The 17,253-nt window shown below is 43.0% G+C and overlaps 2 protein-coding genes, 1 long non-coding RNA gene and 1 pseudogene across 3 annotated transcripts; 3 read left to right on the top strand and 1 right to left on the bottom strand.

Moving 5' to 3' along the window:
• Positions 1–962: 962 nt before the first annotated feature.
• On the top strand, positions 963–2,997 carry LOC111255728. The gene is made up of 3 exons (XR_002675604.1): positions 963–1,024; positions 1,586–1,669; positions 2,844–2,997. It is a non-coding gene; the product is annotated as an uncharacterized LOC111255728 (long non-coding RNA).
• A 429-nt stretch (positions 2,998–3,426) lies between these two features.
• On the top strand, positions 3,427–6,665 carry LOC101757056 (ubiquitin carboxyl-terminal hydrolase 20). The gene is made up of 9 exons (XM_022829740.1): positions 3,427–3,438; positions 3,557–3,631; positions 3,727–3,784; positions 3,943–4,053; positions 4,235–4,407; positions 4,501–4,812; positions 4,884–5,003; positions 5,142–6,276; positions 6,424–6,665. The coding sequence occupies exons 1-9, from the start codon at positions 3,427–3,429 to the stop codon at positions 6,564–6,566; spliced, it is 2,139 nt and encodes a 712-aa protein (XP_022685475.1). The 3' UTR covers positions 6,567–6,665.
• Positions 6,666–9,318: 2,653 nt separating this feature from the next.
• LOC101756640 lies at positions 9,319–10,867 on the top strand (annotated as a pseudogene).
• A 328-nt stretch (positions 10,868–11,195) lies between these two features.
• Positions 11,196–15,080, bottom strand: LOC101774311 (probable ADP-ribosylation factor GTPase-activating protein AGD8). Its single transcript, XM_004983502.4, has 7 exons — positions 14,721–15,080; positions 14,449–14,567; positions 13,341–13,764; positions 12,843–13,106; positions 11,909–12,031; positions 11,709–11,810; positions 11,196–11,628 (listed from the first exon to the last, which is right to left on the bottom strand). Exons 1-7 carry the CDS (start codon positions 14,790–14,792, stop codon positions 11,521–11,523), a joined length of 1,212 nt encoding a protein of 403 aa, XP_004983559.1. The 5' UTR covers positions 14,793–15,080; the 3' UTR covers positions 11,196–11,520.
• Between the last annotated feature and the right edge of the window lie 2,173 nt (positions 15,081–17,253).

Here is a 17,253-nt window from a genome sequence, read left to right as displayed (position 1 = left end):
TGGAGACCTTCGTCGAGCCGCCGCCTATCGCCGCGGACGCCGTGGAGACCGTCGGCACGCCGCCGCCCGCGGACGCGGACGACTCGGAGGCCGCCGCCGCACCGATACCGTTCGTTCCTCTTCCTCCGCCGCCGCCGCCGCCGCCGCCGGAGCAAAAGGTAGTGAGTCGCGCGCTTTGCTCCCCCAACCCCTTGACTCTAGTCCTCGATCGTGTGTGCATGTGTTGATTTTCTGTGCGATTGCTGGGGTTTTGGAATTCGGACTATTTTGCTGTGTATTTAGTGCGCGCACCTTTCTTAGTATTAGTTCGGTTGCCCTGCGCCCTTCACCTTATATCGCTAGCGTTTAGTCGAGGATGTGTTGTTGCTAGGAGATGAACCTGGTTGGTATTTGGAATCGTCTAGGGATTCGCGTTGCCTTGCTGCGGTTGTTCCTATCTATGCGTAAGCGTTTAGTTTATTAGATTGGTATTACTGTTTCTACTACTATTCCCCCCTGGATTTTGTAGATCGTCAGGTGCCATAACCGAGCGACACCCCTCTCATTTACTGAAGTGTTTGATTTTGTTCAGCTATTCCAAGTCTAAAAGGGTCCGTGTTATAGCTGGTTCAAACTCTTGATTTGGTGCTTTGTGCTGATCCTAGCATACAAACTTGTTAGAGCCACCAACTACACTGCGTTGTACTGCCTTTAACTATGCACGGCAATGTAGCTTGTTTTGTCATTGTGTCACCATATCTTGCAGTACAGTTTGTTGATCTCACCTTCCCGAGGTTGTGTTCTTTCTAGGTTCAATCTGTGATGGACGGTGGAGAAGAGCTTTTGCCAAATGAAATCCTCAAGGTATAACTCTAGTACCAACAGTGTTGGATGTGATTGATCAATTAAACCCTCATCATGTTACTAATTCTGTTGATCATTGCTAAATTTGATTAATTGATGACTGGTCTGGTACTTGCAGGTTATTGAAAGCATTGAGGTTCAGCTCCCTTCTCTTGCTGATGATCAGAAGCCCTGCGACATGGTAACTGCACTCGTCTGTTTCTAAATCTATGCATATGGGTGGCTAATGGTTAACTTGTGAATGAATTTATCAGATTTGCCATTTTGTTGTGTAGATTGGTCATATCTAGTTGTATATTGTTTGCAGTAACAGTTTAGTTTCTTTAGGATCTATACTTCTATAGGTTCAGCGAGTTGTTGCCTAACATGATTAAACTTCCCTTCCATTTCTTGTTATGCTTGTTTGTGACAGAACTGTTTCATGTTGTGATGAACCTTAGCATGAACGATTATTGCATCTCTGAACTGTAAATGATTTCATTTACTACCAAAGTTCCTGTTTCATCTTTAAAAATTGTTTGTGAACTGTGATATGGATTATGAAGCATTTATAAGAGAAAGTTCCATTGTAGTATGCCATCAAATTGGGAATTTTTATTATCATGCTTATTTCTGTAATATTTACTTACATGCAGCATTTGCCTGATTATTTGGTCCCTCATTCTTAGGTCACTGATGTCATCTGTGAACTTATTATCCATTTAACTTCCTTTTCTTTTCTTTTCTTTGCTTCATTACCTAGGTTGTTTCTGACAACAGCAGCAGAGAAAGTGACAAACAAGTACCAACACAACCATGTCCTTCAAGCCAACAGCAAATACCTATGGTGATAGTCATTTCTGTGCAGCTTATTCCTCAAAATATAACACTAGTTCCTTGTAAAGAATCGCTTTTACCTTCTCAAGCATGCTGTGTTCTTTAACCCCTATATTTTGGTCCTTAGTTGGGTGGTGCTGTAAACAAAGAAAATCAGGATGTTTCTCCTATGAGTTCCAGTATGGTTTTAATAGACAACTGCCCACTGGCAGCTACTGAGGAAGACCAAAATTGACATGGGAAGAGGCAATAAATGGAGATTTGAAGGGATGGAATATACCCAAAGATTTAGCCCTGGATAGGAGTGCTTGAAAAACAGCTATTTATTTGCCCGAACCCTAATTTGTAGCTCTTGTTGGGTTTCAACTCCAGCCTACCCGAACTTGCTTGGAACTGAAAGGCTATGTTGTTGTTGTACCAGATTCTGGTTTTCATTAGGAGCTGGCAATGACAATTCTCAATGACTTCCATGAGTTGCTATCATAAATTCATAATTGTGCATTAGCCAAATACTCGCACCTTGATACCTTTCAGTATAGTACTTGTGCTGCCTAAACTCTTTCATGATAGCAATACTTTGGCCCACAACCCTGCACTTGTTTCTGCTGCTATTTATGGTCTTTGTTAAAAAATCTACTGCTTTGTCTTATGATGCTATTTTGAATTTTAATTCTTTGCTTAGAATTCATGTTCTGCTTAATTTCCTTGCCAACTGGGACTTTTTTCATTGTCAGGCCTGTTGTATTCTATCATGTACTCATTCCTTGAACTAAGCTGCATGATTACTTTTATTAAGCAACATTATGCTTTTGTTGCTTGCACTCATAACTTTCACTCACGATGACCATGGTTACGGTACAAAGAGGGATTTATCTCAGCATTGTCATCCCTGGTTACGTATGGAAGAATCATCCTCTCTCAAACACACAGGAGAACTGCGTGTCATTGTATTAATAGATAGAAATGGTCCCAGTGCATGCCGATTCCACGGCTGGTGTTAATTTTTTTTTGTTACATTCGCGCCTTTGCATTATGGACATGGATCTATTTCTTTCAATGATCAGATTGAGCTCCACAGTGCATACTTGTTCTTCAATCTCTGGGGCAAGGACACTGCATCTGCATGGACGCATGCACAAGCCAATACCATTAAAGTGCTATATTCTTTTCCATTTGTTCTACAGGACACTGATGATCTTTCTGACGATTCTCCTACGAGGAACCCTAATGACGATAGTGATCACAGTGATGGTGATTGTTGTGATGACCCCTTTTATTATCGATTTATCCATGGAAGAGAGCGGAGATATCGTGGATATCGATATATTTGTGATGCTAGAAGAGACTATTGGCTTCGTGATTACCCATTTTTCTCAGGTTTGGAAAGTCCATGCAATCCCATGGTAATCCTCTATGTTCCCTTTGTATATATAACTATTTGTATACATAAGAAGTCATTGTTTTAGCATCTTAGAGTACAGTGTAGTTTTAGTTTGCGATTTAAACCTTCATGTCTATTTGCAGCCTTCTGACTTCAGATTATACAGTGCAATTTCATTGTTTATATTGATACTTTGATATCCTAGCTTGGATTGTTTGATTTCCATATATTTACTTCTCTTTTCTGCCATAGGCTTGTCATGATACTGAGAGTTGGAGTCATTGGTCCTCTCCTGAACCAGACCATGTAAAGAAAAGATACCATGCAGTAACCTAGACTTGTTGCACTTTCATGCTTGTCTTTTTTTTTTGGGTGCTCTTGAAGTCATGACTGAATCAGTTTGATAGGCATTGCAAATTTCACTGTTTATATTTGTGATCCTTTGATGTCCTAGTTTTTTCTTTCCCTTTTAAATATCAGATTTTTGACATCTTCTGCTTTTGTTTTTCATCGTAGACTTCTGCTAATACTGGACATCTGAGTCATTGGTCCTCTCCAGAGCCAGATTGTGGGAAGAAAAGATACAATGTGGTAAGCTAGATTTATGCTGCTGTTTGATGCGTAATGCAGCTATACCTCTTGAAATCAAGTTCAAGTTTCTATACCGATTTGTGTTGCTTGCACAGGGTGCTGGGCTATTCAATCCTCGTTTGTGGACATGTTTTCTTAATTGCATCCTCCAATGTATGGTTCACACCGTTCCTCTTGTGTTGAAGCTTCGGAAAGCTGATCACCCAGATCCGTGTCCTCGTAAGGAATCTAGTTCAATCAGTATGACATTGTTCCGCATCATCTTCTCTCCATTCTTACCTGCTTTTGTGATTTTAATTGGGATTCCATAGGTGCTTCTATCGGATTCTGCTGTTTCTGCTCCCTGAAACTGCATGCTGATGAATCTATCAGACTTTCTGGAAGTGCATTCTACCCTGAGAGATTTGTAAATCACCTGAAATGTATGTTTGTTCCACCAAACTTCTATTTTGAAGTAGCTGTGGTATTATGTGCAGCTGAACTGGTACTCTTGTTATTAGAAATTTGAGGCATCTAGAACTACTTGAAATGCATGACTCAATAATACTTTAACAGGATAATGATAGTTTGCACTGAACCTAATTCTTCACATGTTATCTGTAGCAATTTCATCAAATTTTGAGAGTGGAGTACAGCAAGATGCGCAGGAGTTCTTTTTCGACTTGCTTGAAAAATTGGATGAGGCATATGTCGCTCCCAGGTCGTCAGAGGAACCCTCTTCAACTGAAGAAGGGGGCATTGCAAAACAAATATTTGGAGGCCGCCTAAAAAGCCAGGCAAAGACTTGTAAACTTAACTTTGCCACTTGAATCCCGATGATCTCTAATGCCTTACTGTTACTTATTTCCCTTTTTTGCTTTTTTACTCAGCTGCGATGCCCAGAGTGCAAACGTTGCTCGGATAAATCTGAGCCTTTTATTGATCTTAGCTTGGAGGTTACCATGGTGGAGAGTCTGATGGATGCATTGCATTCTTTTACAAAAGTTGAGTTGATTGAAGACTTCATGTGTGATGGATGCAATTCTCGTGTGAACATGGAAAAGCACTTTAAGGTAGAGCAGGCACCTGAAGTTCTTGTAATCCATCTGAAGAGGTTCACTAATTCTAGGGGTAAGATTTGGGACAAGGTCAAGTACCCGTTAGAGCTGGATATAAACTCCTTCATGAGCTCCTCGGATGATGTGAGTTCCAGATTCTTGTAGTTTGATTTTAGTCCCAACCATTTGGCTCATGTATTGCTGTTTTGTTGCAGACACCACAAAAATATGATCTATATGGAGTTGTAGTACACCATGGCATATATGGCAGGGGTCACTATGTTTGTTATATCCGGTCATCTGTAGATGATTGGTACGAATTCAATGATGATAAGGCAAGAGAATCTATCTTCTTTAGTAGCTGATTGTTTTCTTCTCTGAGCTGTTGTTTAGTTGCACAGTTCTTTTTTCTTAAACACGCAGGAGAGTTGCATATCATTTAGTTGCATGGTTCTGACCTTTCAGCTGTGCAGGTATGCAGATGTTTTGAGGCTAGCGTTTTGGACAGTGCAGCATATCTTCTTTTCTATGTGAAGCAAGGTTCATCCCCTTGGTTCTCTACCTTGCTTGAGAAAGAAGACAAGTTTCCACAGGATGGTTCAGTAAGCTTGGCAGAACAAGGTACCAGTGAATTTGCTCTCGTCAACAACAAAGATGAGTCAACATTTTCTCATGGGCGAGATAATTCAGGTTACTGCTTGTTTGGACCAGCAGAGGAGAATGGTAACGGGTCTAGTTTGCCGGAATTCTCTCAGGACATACAACAGAATGGAAATGGCAATACCTTGTCAGATTCGACAGACAAACTGGCAGAAGGTTGCTGCTTGGGTGGAATGTCAGGAGGAACACAAGAACTGAGCTGCCTTACTGGGTCAAGCGATAAGAATGGCCATGCTGATGGGTTTTTGGAGCCATGGGAGAAGGAAGATGTTAGCCTAAGGGGCTCACTGGACACAGATGAAATAAACCCAAGCACTCATGGATCTTCAGAAATTGATCCCACAGTCACAGAGGGAGGTTCACCGCCAAAGATCTGCAGCTTACTCCAAGTGTCACATAAATATGACGACAAGCCATGGGAGAAGGAAGATGTCAGCCCAAGTGGGTCGCTGGACACGAAGGAAATGAACCCAAGCACACATGGATATTCAGAAGTTGATCCCGTAGTAACACCGGGAGGTTCACCGCCAAAGGGTGAGAACATCTGCAGCTTACTCCAACTGTCACATAAGTATGATGACAAGTCATGGGAGAAGGAAGATGTCAGCCCAAGGGGATCACTGGAAACGAAGGAAATGAACCCAAGCACACATGGATCTTCAGAATTTGATCCCGCAGTCGCAAAGGGAGGTTCATCGCCAAAGGGTGAGAACATCTGCAGCTTACTCCAACTGTCACATAAATATGATGACAAGTCGTGGGAGAATGTCAACCCAAGGGGATCACTGGACACGAAGGAACTGAACCCGAGCACACAGGGATCTTCAGAAGTTGATCCCGCAGTCACACAGGGAGGTTCACCACCAAAGAGTGAGAACATTTGCAGCTCACTCCAACTGTCCCATAAATATGGCAACAACTGCAGTTGCAGGAATTTCTCCTCTCAGGGTAAGTATGGTCACATTTGTCAGTCAATAGAAATGATTTGATACTTATGCTAATACAGTGTCCACAGTACTAAGGCTGATTGTTACTTTCTAGAAAAAAAAACTGTGTTATTGGTAGACTTACTGGTCTTATTTTTTGTTTTTATAGAAAATGAAACCGGGGCTTATTCTGGAGCACCACCTGTGGGGATGTGCACCTCAGAGAACGAAACAGTAGATTCCAAGTCCAAGTCTAACCTTGAATTCGAGACAGCAGATGGCGCTACTAGGGGCAAGTGCAATCAGCTCTAGTGAGTTAGCCGAGTCCATTCACATAGAGTAGGCGCCTTCTGTAATTCAGCCACTTACTGCTACATGTGTACCTTGGTTCTTTTTGTTTCTCCTGAAACCTCGAGCCGTGGATATTCTTAAGCACACAAAAGTAGAAAGCACCATTTGTGAAACAGAATTTCTGCTATCAATTTACCATGAACTTACAGATGCGTGCCCGCACCTGTGTACCCCCGTTCTGAATTTTATAGTCAATCTGCCATGAACTGTGTTTGCATTGCATGGCGTTCCTATTTATTTCTATTGTGCTTCTGTGGTGTGCAGGCTGCCGCGAAGAAGGCAACGGAGGGTGCAAGAGTGAGAAGCGGAAGAGGCCCTCGTGCGCGGATACAGGCGGTGGCGGTGGCGGGGAATCGAAGGCATCAAAGCGGAGGACAAAGCTCCGCGCCGTGGCAAGGTACTTCGATCTGTGTAGGCGGAGAGCATGGGCGGCTGCAGGAGAATGGAAGAAGAGTGACGACGACGGCAACTAACGGGGTTCGGGGGCTTGCCGCTCCTGCACTGCACCTCCCTAAGCTCTCATGTACAGCACGGATAGGCAGTCAGAACCGCGCGCAGCCGGAGCAGTTAATAATCTAGAATACATAGAACCAATAGGCCATCACTCGTGACCACAAGCATTCGAAACAGGAATCGTGTTTTGGGCACTTGCTTTAGACACTAGGGGAGGTCTGTGTCGCGCTCTCAGTATAGAAAGCATGTTAGCCTTTAACTAGTGGAGATGTAATTTAGCGTCGCGACTTTCCTATATGACATCTTTTTACCGGAGACCCATCACCGATGCATAATCGAAGGATCATGATGAGAGCCCAAGGTCTACAACTGCTTACCACAAAGCTGATCCTCAGTCGAGCTAGGAATGCCATGTTTAGATCCATTAGAACTAATAAGTTAGCACTTAATGGTTCAAATTGGTAGATGGGGATGCAAACAATGGCTGCAAATAGATCTACTAACTATTAACTATTATCGGTCCACTGTGTTAATAGTTACTCCTTCCGTTCTAAATTATAAGTCGTTTTAGCTTCCATCAAATTAAATTTTTTAATAAATATCTACTCTCTATGTCCCACAAAGAGTGTCCCTTAATGTTTGTCCTAAGTCAAGCTATTTTAAATTTAACCAAGTTTGCAATAATTAGGTATGCTATAAAAATATATTTCATAACGAATCTAACGAAACTTGGTAGATATCAAAAGTATTGATATATTTTTATATAAATTTAGTTAAATATAAAATTATTTGACTTAGAATAGAACTAAAGGGACCCTTTTGCAGAACCTCTTTGCAGAACAAAGGGAGTACAATGATATAATGCTGGGTTGGTGGGCCGAACAGAAACTCAAGCCCACGATTACAGGCGAGCCTTTTTTGTTTACGCTAATTAAAGAGTGGAAACGAAAAGTGTGACCCTAGCGGCTCAATTCAGCCCAAAGCTGAGGAGGAAAACCCAAAAATCCTATCCATCTTCTGGAAGATAAATTTACCAGTGTATGAGATTCGTGTTGCAAGTGTGGACAGATTGGATTCACGCAGAGGAGCGCCGCCAAGCATGCACCCATGCAACAGGCACGGCATCTGCACACACGTGGCGAGCAACTGTTGGTTGCCAGATGGGTGGCAGGTGAGCAACGTTACTTCAAGATTCAAAATTATTTATCTCCTAAGGGGATGTGTGGATACACCCCTAAACTTTAGTACCTGTCATATCGGATGGTCGATACTAATTAGGAGTATTAAATATAGTCTAATTACAAAACTAATTGCACAGATGGAGTCTAATTCGCGAGACGAATCTATTAAGCCTAATTAGTCCATGATTTGACAATGTGGTGCTACAGTAACCATTTTCTAATGATGGATTAATTAGGCTTAATAGATTTGTCTCGCGAATTAGTATAGAGGTTCTGCAGTTACTTTTATAATTAGCTCATAGCTCATGTTTAGTCCTTCTAATTAGTGTCCAAACATCCGATGTAACCCTCCTAAAATTTAGTAGGTTGTATCCCAACAGCCCCTAAACTACTTATCATTTTTCGAATCCGTTTGAACCATGAGATTATTTAGAATTAATGAATAAGATGAGATCCAATTTGCATATTTTTTAATGAAAAATAAATATTTTAATATTTGCCTGAACCATTTCAACATTTAGACTAACTGTTTCAACATTTTTATGTTGTTTAAATTTTTTTTCTATATTACCTTAACATTTAACTTTTTATACTGTTTCAACATTTTTTCTATATTACCACAACATTTACATAAAAATGTTGAAACATTTTTTTAACGAAAATGTTGAATTAGATCTAAGAAATGTTGAATATGATATTTTCCAACATTTTTCATAAATGTTGAGGTAGTTTTTCTAAGAGTTGAACGGTGTTTCGAGAATCGTTGAATCTGATTATTCAAAATGTTGAAAGGATGAAAGTATAAAATAGTAACTTATAATCACATAGATTAAAGCAAATGGGATAAAATGAGCAGGATGTTGTTATAGTTGTCCGTTCGTACTTCGTAGTACATACAAATTAAAAAAACAAAAAGCAGCAAGCTGGCAAGCTACTGCCTCCGGTGATTCTCGCGCTAGTTTCCCACGTAAAAAAAAAAAAGTAGCAGGCCATCCTTGACGCAGAGTATTGAGCCGTGATGGGCTGTGCGACGATTAGCTTACCCATCCTCCGGAATACAGATAGGAGCGCCCGGAAAACCTACATCCTTCCTGCAGCACCCCAGCCGTCACTCTTTCCCAAAAGTAATAGCACATCCTCGCAGCCGAGCCGCCGCCGCATCTCCAAACACACTTCTCCTTCCATCAAAATCGTATCCAAACCCTGATCTTTGTGCGTGCATCGGTGTCGAATCGCTGCATTTGTTCACCTTCGTAAGCGCATCTCACATCAGGCGGAGTCCAGGTATTCTCAGAATTTTTTATTTGATTTTATGATGCTTTCTTGACAGACATCAAGATCTTTTGTTTGAATTCCGATGCAATTTTTTTTTGTGTCGCTCTGAGTAGAATTTCGTCGCATGTTTTTGTTGCTTCTAGTAGAGAATTGATAAGAGGAGCCTACCCTCCAAGTGGAGAAGAAGGGCAGCAACAGTAATCTGCAATGGCGGCGAGCTTCCTGCGGCGGTTTGTGTATCTGGTGTTGGACGGCCATAAGCCTTGCACTTTGGACCTGCACCGCATCAACATTTCGGGCTTCTTTAATCCGAGATCCCTGCAGGCCTTGTCTGCGGCCATGGTGGACGCCCGGCTGCCTCGCCCCACCATAACCTTCTACGCCCCCTCGTCGGAGCAGCGCAGCGGCAACATGCACTTCATACTCATCGATCGCGACAAGGTGCTCGCCACGGACCAGACGGGCCGCGCCAGCATCTACGACGCCGGCCTCCACGCCATGTGCACCGTGCCCAGCTTCAGCAAACCCAAGGATAGGCCCATGTCCGTCGCCGTTGGGGACAGGCTTTATGTCCTCGACAATTTCCATATCGTGCCCTGTTTTGGTGAGAAGCAGCATTGCTTCGAGGCTCTCGTATGTATGTGAGCATGGCGGCGTTGGCTGGCACTGCCGCTCTCTCCCGACACCGCCCTACCACCCCGCCCACATCCAGGCCTACACGGTGGTTGGTGGCTCGGAGTTGTGGGTGTCCACGGAGGAGGACGAGGGCACCTACTCGTTCGACACGGGACGCGGCGCCTGGGCCAAGCAGGGAGACTGGACGCTGCCGTTCTGCGGCCTTGCTGAGTACGTTCCTGAGTTGAAGCTCTGGTTTGGCCTCTCCAGCAAGAAGGGCAGCTACCTTTTCTGCGCCTTCGACCTCGCCGCAGCTGTCAGGCGGCAGTCTGCCCCTACCCCTCGCAACGTCTGGGAAGACCTCCGGCCGCCCAAGGAGTGGCTCCAAGTTGGATCCTACCTCGTTCACCTGGGCTCCGCCAGATTTTGCATCGCCAGGTTGTTCTGTGATACAACTGGGAAGCCAGGCGACATGGATGACTTCCCGCCTTGGAAGATGCTTGCTGTTTTCACCGCCGTTGAGGTGGTGCCGTACGGCAACAGGGGACTTCGAATGATCGAGCACAAATCGGTTGGGGTTGGGCGCGCCAAGAAGTTGGGCACGGGCTTAGGCAACTGTTGGAGCCGTGTTCTTTTCTGTTTCCTCCTGAAATTGAGTTTTGGGAAAGTATTTTGGACACTCTTGGAGATGTTTAGAAAAGACAAAATGAGTTGAAATTTGGAAGAAGTTTTGATGGAGATCGGATGATTTTAAGGGATTGGGAGCGCAGCGAGGCGCACAAATTTACCTCCGCTGACCGTCGAATTAGGCGCGCGAGAATATTGGATATTGGTTTGCACGTCTATTGGAACTCGTGTTTTTCCGGTTAACGCTTCATCGTTTTCTCTGGAGGCCCATTCATATACGCAGGATCAAGAATTGCCTTTCCTTTGTGTTCGATTTGCAAATGCCGCTGCCGTAATGCGGTCGACGAGAGCCCCAAGTTGCCCCTGTTTGCCACAACAGAACCTCAGTCGAGCTAAGCTTGCCAGTTGCCACCGAACAGAACGTAATCTAGGTCGAGGATAAAATTGCAAAAAGCTCCCGTAACTTGGAACTACTCATGCAATTGGTCATTACAAAGCAAAGTATAAAATATATGTTGAGTTCCTTCTGGAACAGAAACAGAACCAACGGCAAAAGAACGTTTCTGTTACAGCTCCAGGTGCATACATGACTACAGCATTCGCACAAGGTTCCTTTCTTTCGATTTTCCCTAAGTCCCACTTGAGGTTTTCAGACGCCTACGAACTCCTAGACAGATGGTGCCGGGCCGGCAGGTTTGTGACCCAGTTGACGGGTGAAGCCAGCCACTGAAGCAACGTAAAGGAGACTCCACTATAAGTCAAGCTCAGAGGATCCGGTCCTGAAGATCAGTGATGATGTTGGACGCCATAGATGTCAACTTCTTCCCCGTCTCCCCCGCCATGTTCTTCAGAGATGACAGGTCCTGAGTGGCCTGCCGAGACAACACAAAAGGTGTTAACACAGGTCCGCTAAGGAACCAAACGCTATCATATGCAGCCAGAGTGGTTTTACCTGGAATGAGATTCTATTAATCAGATCTGAAGCACTAAGATCCACACTGGAATTGTTCGCCGGGTGGCCAAATAGGTCAGCACTTGATATGGACGAGGAACCCTGCAAAGAGATCAAGTCGGTTAAGTGTAAGATTCAATGTTGTACCAACAGTACCAATCAGTATGGTGATTTCAAAATAGCAATGCAACAATACTTACAGAAAACTTTTGGAGAGAAACTTGAGCCTCCTTTTCAAAGCTGGCCTGGTCACCGAAAAACTGAGAGGATGAAATTGATTTCGCATTCGAGAATTTCTCTCTTGCTTCACTACTTTCCTCAACCTGGAGAACATTGGAACCAATTATTTCAAACTACTTGGAAGTCACCTCAAAGGGATGAAAAGAGTACTTGGAATTTGGAACAGAAGAAAATCTAAATAAGGTATAACGTATGTAACAAGGTTCTTCCTTTCAAGAATGTTGACACATGATTTTTTATGCATATATGAACTAAGGAAATAAGCATGATATCAGTAAGAACTTGAGTTGAATGTTTTAAAGGCATAACTAGAAAGAGCTGAAAGGCTTAGCTACATGTTTAAACGCATTCAAACAACTTCGAGATTCTGTTCATTAAAAAAACAATTTAGAGTTCTTGAGCTAGAGCAGCATCAATGAGATATGGTCCTCGATCCTCTAGCTGACAGTTAACTAAGCAGGAAGGTCAAAGTATTTTATACAGCATGGAGAACAGTCCAATCAGAGAGAATTCAGCTTCAAATGCGTACACACAATTTATATGCACAACTATTTTACCACCCCTACATGAATTTAAACCTTTCACACTATCGTGTTACTCACAGATAAGAATTCAACGTGGACATGTCAGTGTTCTTAGTAACAAACTAACTATTCCATAGCACCTCGCCAGAATTTGATGACCTAACAGTGGGAATGAACACTCCAAAAAGAACTAGAAGTAGTAGTGCGTATCAATCTCCAGATACTTCCCCGAGGATCTCAAATCAAGTGAAATAGTGGAACTAAGTACAGATATAATTACTCAAAACTAAGACAAATGGGGGCCACCAAAACATAACAGAATTCACATACTCATGATTCATCCTGTTTGTATGAATAAACCAACAGTTACCTGCACTTTGGATGAACTGGAAGATTTTTTGTTATATCCACTGTCCATCCCAAATTCAGCAAAGAAGTTCGAAGACTTTGGGGGTGCAACATGTCCACTCATCTGGTTATCTCCTGAACTGCTCCCAGTCCTAGAAGCAGGTGCATTTTCTACATATTCAAATCGTGAAGTATAGGATTTGCTCCTAGTTGTAGTACTCTCAGTAACCGATGGCAGGACAGGAGCTGGTTCCTCAGGCTTCTGCTCATAGAGACTTTCATTTGGCTACAGCAAAAACAGAAATTGTTGGAAAGGAAACCCCACATTACTTAAACAAACACGAAAAAAAAACAATGAAATGAGTTATATAGCTACTCTTCCTTTTTCTCACTCCTTCGACACAACATAAGAAAGCAGATATTGTTACTTGGTGTCATATGGAGAATAAGGACCAAAATGCTGCAATGAGCTCTCAAGATAATGAAGTAAACACTCCATCATACACTGCATAAAGCATACCTTTGACGTAAGCTTCCGCGCCCCAAGTCCACCAGTCTTATTTCCAGGTTTCTTCGCACCAATTGGCTTCTTGAAAGAATGAGTTGGAGCTCTAGGTGAACGAACAGGCTCAGTCTTTTCACTTGCATTTTCTTTTGATGCCTCTGTCGGCTTGAGATCGGGAAATGCAGCAGTTTGATTTGGGCCCTGGGGAGCTGAAACTGGGGAAGATGGCCAACTATTATTGCCATCTTCTGTGGAGCTTTTAGCAACCTCTTTAGCAAGCAACTGCCGGTACAAGTCAGCAGCTCTTGATGTATACTTTGCTTCAATTTTTCCACCATCTGTCCAACCATGCTGCTTAAAAAAAGCTTGTGCTCGGTGGTTTCCTCCGTAAACCATCATTTTCAACTGTTCTGGAGTCCACGAATCCAAATTTGTTGACCTGCAATTACAGAAGTTTTTTCAGTATTGATTCAGTTGTTCGATATGAAATTGGATAAAGCAGCAATGTTGCAGAAAAATTGTTAAACACTTCCAAAGGATACGATGTTAGGTGGTCAGGACCAGAAGGAAAAAAAGCAAAGTCACGTGCATTCAGAGAAGCTTAAGTCAACTTGGACTAGAGGTCATATTAATTGTATCTACTCAAAGTCAAATGCCAATAACATTAAGTCCGTGATAGTAACATTACTCAGGATCATGAATTCATAATACAGGAAGTTTACAAAATGTGCGTCAAACAGTTCTAATGACAGTGCAAAAAATTACTCTATAAACAAGGAACACAAAAAAAAATGGACTTTTGCCTCATGCCTCGCACACAAACTGTGTATTAATCTGCATATGGGGCACCATACCACAACAGAGTATGGGACTACAGATTACATGAAATCTGAACATGCGTGGCAGGCAAACCAGAACACAAGAAATTCAGATTTTGCATTCATGTAACCTTATCTACAGTATTATATAAAAAATGTGCAGTTGTACGTATGGACACGTGATCGAACAGTCACCCGCTGCAGCAGATTAGTATTACTATTATGCACCGAGGCATGGCCACGCGCTCCCGTACGTGGACAGGTGTGAGAAGAGAAGAGAAGCAGATGAGGGGAGGGGAGGTGACCTGACGAAGGAAACGTGGACGCCGAGGCTGCGGTGCACCGCCGAGCAGTCGATGCAGAGGAAGACGCCGTAGGTGACGGACGCCCAGGTTGGGTTCTTGGCGTAGCAATCGAAGCACATCTGCATGCGCACAACCGTCAGAACCGGGAATTGCCCAGAGAGGGAAAAAAAAATCACACACACACACAGACACAGAGACGGCACTCCAGAGAAAGCGCGATCAATCTCGAATCCACAATCGAATCAATCACTGCCAAAAGAATAATACCCTACCTTGTTGTCCGATTTGGCGCGGAGCTTGCGGAAGACGGCGTTCTTATCTGCGGAGGCCTCCGTCGCCGCCATGGCGCCCACCGAAACCAGGCAATCAACCAACCCGATCGAATCGAAGTATCGAACGGGAGGAACCGCTCCGGATTGGGAGCCTGTGCCCCGTGCTCGATCGATGGATGGGCCGATCGATTGGCGCGGGAGGGAGGGCGAGCGGTGGCCCGGTGGGAGGGGATGGAACAAGGGAAGGGGTGGAGGCGAGGAGGAAGAGGAAGAGGAAGAAATGGTGGAGGTGGACGGTGCTGCCCCTCTCCGCCTCGCCTGCCTTTGCGTGCGTGCGTGGCGTCTTCTCTTGTCAAATGGAAAGCTAGTGGAGCAGTGGACTTCCCCCATATGTTTTATTCATTCACGTGATGTGCGCGTACTTCTTGGGCCGTCCTATTAGGCCGTCCGTGACCCATGTTGGGCCTTGAGCTTTAATTCGGCCTAAAAGAGGTATCGCGGAGAAAAATATGGAGCCTTTTTGACTAGCGACTTGTTGTAGAATAAGCGGATGACTGCCTACCGTGAGCTTGGTTGCTTGCCAAAACTTGGGCATGCCAAAATTTTGGCAATTCAAAATTTGAGAAAAAACTTACCAATATTTTGGTAAGATAAGTGGGAGAAGTTGCCAACTTTTGGTAACAAACCCAACGGTGGCTAAAAAATTGACTTGCCAAAACTCTGACATGCCAAAATTTTAACAACAAACCAATCCAATCAAGCTCTATATATAGTCTGAACCCCACGCATTTCTGCGGGAAGAATTGAAAGAATCAAATGTAGAGTTTAATGAAAAGGTACGAAATAATTATAAGACAGGATGCTGGTAGCAAATATAGAGGCTGCAGGCATTGTTTTGTGTTATATATAGGTTAAATGCAGAATTTACGTTGCAACAGCTGGGACATTTTAGGTGGATAGAGCAGACCTATTGTGGGTACTACATTTTGTTGTACGAAGAAAAACTCCAACCAACAAAAGTAGTTCTTTTGCAGAGGACCATTCACAAGAGGAATCAATTTCCATGGGCCTGTTTGTGCAAACATGTAGGGGGAAAATTTGAAGAAGATTGGAATCCGGTTAGTTGGTTGGAGGTACATCAACAAATAGTATCGAAGACATTACAAATTCTAGGAGAACGAAAGGAACACTCAGTTTTCAGGTTTTCAGAGGATGCTCGGTATATGAAACTTGGCAAAGTAAATAGTGAGAACTTGGCCTCAGAAGAATAGTAAGAAGGATGATAACATGTGCTTCGATTATCTTGATTGGGTTTCGTACAGAATACTGCTGGTGTGCCAGATGACCAAAACGTTAGTACGGAGTGCATGTTCAGTTGTATACGTACAAATACCGAAATACGGAACCCAAAAGCATGAGGGACGCATAGAAATATAAGCTGAATAAGGCAAACTATATGAACAAATTGGCAGATGGCAACTTTTAATTTGAAACTGAATACCGTTCATCTGTCATCTCTACGAACCTTAAAGGAACTGATGGATCGCCAGGATATGTGAACAATTCCAGCGACCAATGTCCCGTAAGTCGACCTCCTGCCCACCCGTTGTACATTACAGTGCATCCATATTAATTTCATGTCCGGCCTCACGTTTTTCTTTCATTGCTGAGTGACCAAGTTGAATGAGAACAAGTGAAGATTGCTTCTCCGCGGCTATAATCCATACAAAGGCTGATTAGTAACATTTTTATATAATACCTAAAAATAGTAGCCTATAAACTAATTTAACGTAGTAAATACATACATGCGCAAAACTGCATATGGACATACGAAGGGGCCATGCCCCCTCCATCCTCCTACTAGCTCCCTTCCTGCCTCCATCATCCTCATTTTGATCTAGTTTTCACTGGGTGGGTACTACTACAAAAATTTGTAGGCACGTCCCGATTATTTTTCAGGGACGTTCCAAAAGGTCCCACGCTCCTACAAAAAGAACATGGTTACTGTAGCTTTCTGACCGCCGTCTAAAGAAACATTTGCAGGATTGGATCATGGAGTGAGACTCCTCTGGAATGTTAACTACTTTCCCAAAAATGATTTCTACAGATGGATGATGGTATGATCCGCCATAGAAACGGTCTCACGAAGATAAATGTTTCATATAATTTTGTATAAAGACAAATTTTATATCAAAATTGTAGAGTTCGGCGAGACCTAAAACCTTGTAGTTGATAAATTTTTCATTCAAGGTCATTTAATAGTAAAAAAATCATTACAAGTTCTCTAATTTTGAATTTTTCTAAAAATCTCGGATGTAGAACATCTTTATATTAAAGTTGTAGTGGTCAACATGATTTAAAATTTTATAGTTTATACATTTTTCATTTAAGATGGTTTAGCATCACAAGATCATTTAGACATTAGTTGTGCCCTACACGACTATTATTGTGAATATGGATAGTGCATTTATATACACCTCTGCAACTATCCTCATATGTGCCGGCATGAAACCATCATTCGTGCCAATGATGG

Source organism: Setaria italica, chromosome IX, assembly GCF_000263155.2.
Source record: "Setaria italica strain Yugu1 chromosome IX, Setaria_italica_v2.0, whole genome shotgun sequence".
NCBI classification, from domain to species: domain Eukaryota; kingdom Viridiplantae; phylum Streptophyta; class Magnoliopsida; order Poales; family Poaceae; genus Setaria; species Setaria italica.
This window is presented reverse-complemented; position numbering and strand designations above follow the sequence as displayed.